Here is an 8,682-nt window from a genome sequence, read left to right as displayed (position 1 = left end):
GGGTTGCCAAGGCTCGAACCCGGGGCTCTACTGAAAGAAGGGATGAGGCTAGCCAACTGGGAAATATATTTATTATTATTATTTCTAAATAAGTGTTTTTTAATGGATGTATATTTTTAGAGTTACATATATATGATTTAGAACAAAGTAAACCGACCACTAAAAGTTTAAGATTAAGATATCAATTACTGTAAATCATGGGAACCACGTCAAACTTTATGAATTGATAGTATGCATCGAATAAACATGTACTTTTTATCGTAATTTATATAGAAAATCTTTTTAATTAAAAATAAACTTAGATAGTTACATTTTATATTATAACTTATAGATTATAATAACTTGTCTCATGTATATAATAGGACCATGATAAAGAATCTAACTAGATGATTTTTTAAAGCTCATTTGATATTGATAAATAATTAAATAGATAATAGTTTAAGTATCTTATACATTTTAATTTATGTGTTTCGGGTATCTTCAACTATGATTTTAAGTTGGTATCATAATTTATTGCCATAGCTAATTACTTGGACTTTTGAGTGTTATATGTGTAGACTCGTGTTTAAATGAACTATATTAAAACTATATATAGATAGAACTATGAGGAAGATTCTAAGTATATGTGTTTATAAAATTTCCTAACACTAATTAAGACCATGGACTTGGTGGTCCATTTTGATTAATTGTTTATGGGCCAGGAGCATTTGGTGGTCCATTTTGACATGGATGAGGATCAAGTTCCCTATCAATATCGGCAACATAGAAGAGATGATCGGATATTTAAGGAATCAGCCGGGCGATATTAAGTGGAAGAAGATGGTTTACTCTATTGCGTTGGCAACGGTCTGGAGGATTTGGCTCGCCAGAAATGAGAAAGCTTTTAACGGTAACTTCATCCCGGTTTCTATATCGGTGGATCTTATCAAGGAAGACGCTTTCATTTGGATTTTCAATAGATCGAAGCTCTCGTCGCCATCGTGGGGGAATTGGGTGGATTTTGATATTGTAGACATTTTGTAATTTGTCGTTTTTTCGTTCGTTTTTCTTTCGTTTTGTTGTTTTGTTGCCCCCAGCTTCTTGCTGGCTCTTTATATATATATATATATAAAGCGTTTGCCGTTCAAAAAAAAAAGACCATGGACTTGGGCTTTGAAGCCTTTTAATAATGATTTTATGTATATATATTTTTTTGGAACCACCCCTTTTTTGTCCCTCTTGCACTCAAATTGAAAGGACAACATTTAAGTTTTTTCCTGAATTTTGGGAGCACAACTCAACATAAAAAGGCATCATTTCCTCCCTTTGTTTCCTTTGTCTTAAATTTTATGAAAATATCTATTTAGGTTTTTATTTTGTTATTGATAAATAAAAACTAACAAATACCTACAGTTTAGAATATCCTATGACATTGTTCTGAAAACTTAGTCACTAAGGGTTCAAAAACCAATCGGCTCACAAATGAAGTAGACAGACATTAACGTTCTTCACCGCTTCAACCAGTTCACTTAAAGCTAGTCCGTTCATCGTAGCATGATTAATTATTTCGTAAACACATTGACGACTCCCTTTAAACCGATTGGGCCAGCCAGACTAGTCATCACAACAACACCGTATTTAAGTTATGTATAACATAAACATTGTAACAAGTCAAGAATTACTATATCAAATATAGATGCTAAAATAAAAGAACATGCCAGAGTATAACCACATATTTACACAAGGTGGTGTTAAATTTGAACAAGATTTACATCACATGAGGGGATGAAGATATCTAGCTAGTCACATGTCCAAATTCTAAACACTAATACCGGTAATACTGCATTTTGTACTTGAGATGGGCCATTCCATATATTTTAAAATATAGCATAAATAAAAATAAATTTAATTTACGATTTATTCGGCTGATCATTTGTTTTGTTGCTTTTTTAATATAGTTTTCCTTTTCTTTTCACTTTTCTCTTTAGGGGTCGTTTTTTGTGTGCACTAAAATGAATAAGGTCTACTCACACAAGTAGGGCACTACTCTAGGGAAATGACCCTTCATTCTCTTTGGTGCTAGGACTCGTCCGTAAATATTTGAAAATAATTGGTGCACCGTGTTGTGGATGAAGCATCATAAGAACAGTAGGTGCATGCTGATACTTTGGAGACAACTCAAAAGAGAATCTTTGTAATATCATTGCAATAGTCAACTTTGCTTGTAGAATAGCAAGATTCTGTCCAATGCACCTGCGAACACCGAGCCCAAAAGGAAAAAAGGCCATGGAATGTTTAGATGCACGTGCCACTCCATTCGAGAATCGACGTGGATTAAACTCATTAGCGTCAGTACCCCATATGCTTTGATCATGATGGATAGCCACGACTGGAATGAGAAACTCGGTCCCACGTGGGATCTTATACCCTCCAAGTTCCACATTGGCTTTTGCTCGTCTAAGCGACGCCACGATTGGGGGATATAGTCTCAAGGATTCATTGAGTATCATGTTCAACTGCATAACAATAATGGTTAATGATTGTAACACATTAGTCATGCAACTATAATATGATATAACATGTGTGAGAGAGAAATTACCATTTTAAGCTTGGAAACACAATCTTTAGTGGGGATGTCACATGATCCAAACACATTAAGCACCTCATCACGTGCTATCACCTGCCATTCTGGGTGCATTGCTAGCAATACGGTGGTCCATGTCAACAAATTGGCCGTGGTTTGTTCACCGGCAAAGAAAAAACTCTTACACTCCTCCGCAATGTCATGTGCCGTGATCACCGGTGAGGATTCTTTCCTACTCGCTTCGACCATAAGCCCAAGTAAATCCTTCGGCCCATTTACCATATCCATGTCACCCAATGTTCTTCTCTTCTCAATTACTCTTATTAAGCTCTTGTTTATTTCCTTATGTAATTTCCAAGATTCTAAATTCCTTTTTGTGGGTAAAAACCTAAAAAACCAAAAAATGTGATATAATTTCGAATGAGATTATTTTCTTTAAAGTGTCTACAATGATCTATTTTGAGATACATTACTTGTAACCCGGAATGGGAATTGCTTTAAATGCTTCAGAAGTTAAGATCATTTGTCGAGCTTGTAATTGGAAGATACGCTTTCCATCTAGGTGATTGTTTCCAAACGCGGTCCTAGTCATTGTATCCTCGGTTAGGTTTTGGTACCATTGAGACACTTCGATTTCCACCTTCCCAAAATCCGACATGGTTAACCATTTGTCTAGCATTTTCACCACGCTACCCGTTAATACGGGTACAAACAACTATAAAAAAAAACAATAAGTTCAATATTTTCAGTAATAAATCAATAATTAGAAAATTGAGAGGTAGAAAAATTTACTTTTATATTATTCATGTAAAATGTTGGAGTGATGATTTTTCTATGGTATGCCCATTTTTCTCCTTTGAGGTTAAGGAGACCATCGCCTTCAAGTTGTTTGATAAGAGGGTGAGCTTCAAATTTTTCATAGAATTCTGGTTTCAAACAAAAGACTTCTCGAATGTGGTCGGGATCGGCAAGTGTGAGACGAGCCGTTCGTCCAAACCATACAAGAAACATGGGCCCTACATAATTTGCATCAACAAAATCCATATCAATTACATATGCCTTTTAAAGTAATGTGACATAAACTGCATGAAATGGTCATATAGGAGTTAGATAATTTGTATCAAGACCAAAATTGGAGCTTGAAATAGTAAGCATCAAGTTGAAGAAACATAAAACAAGTATAAGGACACATAGATGATGATGATGATGTGTTAAAAGTGATAGTGAAATGAGTCTTTACATCATATGGCATGTGTTATAACTCCTTGATGGACATAGTTTGCCACAATTAACATTCATACATAAAGGATTATATATACATATAATAAACACACATGTGCTATATATACTTTAAAAAAACAAATATAATGGGAAAAACACAAGAAATAACAGAAACCCCTATAAAAAAGATAAACAAAAAGATTATAAATCCAAAAACTTATCCATGAAACAAAACTTGTTCCTAGACAACTATTCCTGATCATGTGAATTGAAAGCATCAAATCAAGAATCCATATTCAGATGATCATGAATTCATGATCAGTTTGAATCACATTGATCATTACTACAGTCAACAAATATAAAGAGAAAAACACAAGAAATAACAGAAAACCATGTAAAAAAGATGAATAGAAAGAATATAAATCATAAAACTTATCCAAGAAACAAAACTGTTGGCACAAAAACTATTCAGATGATCATGATCAGTTTGAATCTCCTTGATCTTATCAGTCAAGATAGTTATGAACTTATGATGGCACTAAACAAAAAAGAAACAATTATAAAATGAAAAAAAAATACCATAGGTTTGGTTCCAATGATGGTAGAAAGAGAGAACCCTAGGCAGGATATTGTGAGAGAAAGGCATAGGTATGGGTTGTGAAGAAGCCTTCATAGCCAAACTTATAATCTCTTTAACATTACCAATGAAGAAACAATATGGAGGACCCTTTATGCCTTGTTTCCCAAAGTGTTCTTCAATCTTCTTTGGTTTCAACCACAACACCTTCATAACAAACACTAATATTCCTGTAAAAAATATTATTAACATCATCATCATCTCTTCTTTCATCTTTCTCTCTCTTTCTGTCTCTCTCTAAACTGCTTGTTTTTTAGGCCTTTTATACAGCAGCTTTTGTGTTTTATGTTTGAGTAATCATCCCTCAACTATCCAACATCTTTCACTTTTAGTCCCTCACTTCTAGTTTGCTTTATATTTGTCAAATCTAAAAATACCAAATTAATAACAATTTATGTATTTATTTTTATAATATATCAATATCAATAAGTAAACCAACTAATAAAAACTTAACATGTGTATATATATACACATGGCGTCAATTAATTGGCCGGATGACTCAAATTTTGACAGTATCTTACCAAGCTGTATATATTTGAAAAACTAATTAAAAATGAAAATTAGTTGAAATTTGAAGGAAAGCATTTATGAGATTAATGGACCAAAATGTTATAAGATATCAAGATTCTGTAGGTGTGTACTAAAAGTGTAATAAATTAAAGTACATGTACCTTTTTTGTAATTTGAAGTATATGTTCTCAGGGGGTTGTGCTGCTTCTCATGATCTTCCAGTTTTAATGCTACCAAAGTTGTTGTCGGTTACAAAAAATTATCATAAGTGAAGAAGAAAAACATGTCGGGTAAGAGAACTTATAACGTTTTCTTTTAATGGTTAAATACTTAAATCTCATGTCGTACAAGGTTGATCAAAACCGTTATGATTAAAGATTTTAGTATATGATGTTTTGTAATATTATTATGTAAACAAAAGGCACGTGAGTTATTGATTCTCTTAAGTTAAAGTATTTTGATATGTTAACAAAGGTTGATCGAATACTTTTTAATTTGAATATTTTGTTAATAATCAAGAGTTGAAACGTTAATACAAAACAAACATATGCGACTGCCAAAACGATAGAAATTGCTCATTTGTGATCGTTTCAACGGTTGATATGATTAAACCCTCGTCACATTGTTTTCCGACCAAATTTTAAGATGGATATTAGGGTTTGAAAATTAGCGATTGGACAATTTGCGACCAAATTTATTATATTTGTTATTTTCTTAATAAACATTGTCCCCCTTTTTGTGACTGGTTTTGGTTTAGTCAATTTTAAATTACTATTCAATTTTAATTTTGGTTTTTTATAAAAGAGTAAATTATTTTTTAGTCTTTGTGTTTTAGTGGTTTTAACTACTTGAGTTCAAAATCAAAAAGTTTAACGCCCCGAGTCCCTAATCACTCATTTTACACCATTTTGATTTCAATTATTTTGAATTTAAACTCAAGTGGTTAAAACTATTAAAATACAAGGACTCAGAATGTTAAACTTTTTTATTTTGACAAAGACTAAAAAATAATTTACCCTTTATAAAATAAAAGATATGACTAATTCTGCCTCCATATTTTTTTGGGTAGGTATTGCAACTGTTTTTATTTTAATTTAATATTTTGAAAAATTTACATCGTTGGTATTGTGGTTTCTGCCAAATTTCAATATCGGGTACTGATAGTTTTTTGTTGCAAAATCAGGTATTAATCTTCTAATTTGTCACAATATTGAGTACTAAGACCAACCTTGCCACAATGTTGAGTACTAAGAGCAAACCTTGTTAGCTTTTTTTGTTAAGTCTTACTAAAATGATTAAATTATACCTTTTAATAATTCAAGTTTTTAGTCATTTTGTAAAAGTTAGAAACCGTAGGAACTATATGTGTTAATTAACCAAACGTGTTAAATCAAACAAAAAGAAAGCTCGCCTTTCAGGTGGTCTTTTCTCGCAAAGTCGCCGAATTCCGGCAACATCAGATCCGTAAAAATTGTCCGTTTAACTCGTTTTTTTGTTAATGTTTATCTCCATCATAATCAAAACTGGCAACTCGTTCGTGTCATGTATAAACTGCAAATTATGCTTATCCGCTAACCCGTTTAACTCTGAAATTCTCATCATCCTCTCGATCCGTTATACCTTCAATTCAAGTATAAATATACACCTCTTGACCCGATGCGGCCTCATTCCCATGCAATTTCATAGCCAATTTCGTCTCTACAACTGATCGGAAATGCGCCGGCATACCGGAACTCCGGCAATGCAATTCTTGTACATAACATCTCAAACTGACGAATATCACATGCTATTTGTTCATTTAATCATACAAAACCAAAGCCCCATATTTATTTCAACTTACACGACTGTTATATTCCTAGATTAGAATTTTGTTTTAGTTATTTTTATAAATCTTAACTTGATTTTTATTTAGATTAAGTTAAAAAATTTATTTTACTAGCATATTATTTACAAACTCAAAGTTTATAAATAATAAACTTCAAATCCATTTAATTATATATTAAATATAAACAAAACAGAATACATTACTTTAAATTAGTTTAGTCAAATATAATTAATTAAAAAATAGACCCTCTAGTTATTAAAGGGCATTTTAGTAAGACTTAAAAAAAGTTAACAAGGTTTGGCCTTAGAAATTAACATTGTGACAAGGTTTGACTTTAGTACTCAACATTGTGACAAGCTAGAACGTTAATACCTGATTTTGCAACAAAAAAACTATTAGTACCTTATATTAAAATTTGACAGAAACCACAAGGACCAACTGTGTAATTTTTTCTAATATTTTTCAACGTTAACAGATTTTGCATACTTTTATTTATCTTCATCATCATACTCAGTAAATCACACCAATAGTAAAGCTAGTTAGGGGCTGAGGAGCATACTTTATTTATATTATTTTTTTTTAAATAAATTGTGAGCGTTTGTGCGACTTTATCATTTTCTGTAGCTATTTTCAACCATTTTCGTGCGGTCGTTATTCCTTGTCATAATAATAAAATAACAAGATTTAGTAACCTTTTTCGTACGGTCGTTATTTTCGTGTAGTCATAATCTCCAAAACAATCGGAATTACTCATTTGTGGCCGTTTTCAACGGTCATTATATATACTATATATTATATATAAAGTACACTGAATAATAACTTTATTTTTATAATGGGTAGGGATAATGTACATTAATTCAGAAGTGTGAGAAGTGTATTATAATATTATATAACACCATATAAATACCGTATAACACTATGTAACACCATATAACACTATGTAACACTATATGACACTATATCACAATATATAACACTATACAACTATCATAGACATGCTATCAGACAAACTATAGTGTTATATTTGTTACATAGTGTTATATAGTGTTACATATTGTTATACGGTGTTTATATGGTGTTATATAGTGTTATAATACACTTCTCGCACTTCTGGATTAATGTACAGGATCCTCTACCTTTTTATAATAATATATAGCTTTTTATTATTCTTTTATTTAATATATTATATATTATTATTATTATTATTATTATTATTATTATTATTATTTTATTATATTATTTTTGATAAAAGACGATGAATAGTAACTTTATTTTTTAATAATATATAGTTTTTTATTATTTTTTTATTTAATATATTAAAATAGTTTATTATTATATTATATTTACTTTTAATAGCATATTTTAATTTTTTCCTTTTTTAAATCATATATTTCCTTTACTATTTTTTTAAAAAATTCTTTTTTAGAACATATATTAATTTATCGATTAATTTGATATTTCTTTAATAATTTACGTTTATAACTTAAAAAAAAACTTAAGTACGTAGTTGTGCTTATTTTTTCCCCGACACACATATATATATATATATATATATATATATATATATATATATATATATATTGTTGATGCAGGACGCTAAATAGTAACTTAATTTTTATAATAATATATAGCTTTTTATTATTCTTTCATTTAATATATTGTAATAGTTTATTGTTATATTATATTTACTTTTAATAAAATATTTTTAATTTTTTTCCTTTTTTAAAATCATATATTTCTTTTACCATTTTTTAATAATTCTTTTTTTCTTTTTTTAGAACATATATTAATTTATCGATTAATTTGATAGCTCTTTAATAATTTACCTTTATAACTTAAAAAAAAAAAACTTAAGTACGTTGTTGTGCTTGATTTTTCACTGACATTCCATTATAAGTTTTGTTAAAAATGAATTTATACTCAAAA

General features: G+C 30.2%; 1 protein-coding gene across 1 annotated transcript; it reads right to left on the bottom strand.

Moving 5' to 3' along the window:
- Nucleotides 1-1,766: 1,766 nt before the first annotated feature.
- LOC110893863 (cytochrome P450 734A1) lies at nt 1,767-4,574 on the bottom strand. The gene is made up of 5 exons (XM_022141011.2): nt 4,364-4,574; nt 3,356-3,579; nt 3,037-3,278; nt 2,579-2,951; nt 1,767-2,495 (listed from the first exon to the last, which is right to left on the bottom strand). Exons 1-5 carry the CDS (start codon nt 4,572-4,574, stop codon nt 2,028-2,030), a joined length of 1,518 nt encoding a protein of 505 aa, XP_021996703.2. The 3' UTR covers nt 1,767-2,027.
- Between the last annotated feature and the right edge of the window lie 4,108 nt (nt 4,575-8,682).

The sequence above is a fragment of the Helianthus annuus genome, chromosome 12, assembly GCF_002127325.2.
Source record: "Helianthus annuus cultivar XRQ/B chromosome 12, HanXRQr2.0-SUNRISE, whole genome shotgun sequence".
NCBI lineage: Eukaryota > Viridiplantae > Streptophyta > Magnoliopsida > Asterales > Asteraceae > Helianthus > Helianthus annuus.
Note: the sequence above shows the minus strand (reverse complement) of the source record. Positions and strands in the feature narration are given on the sequence as shown.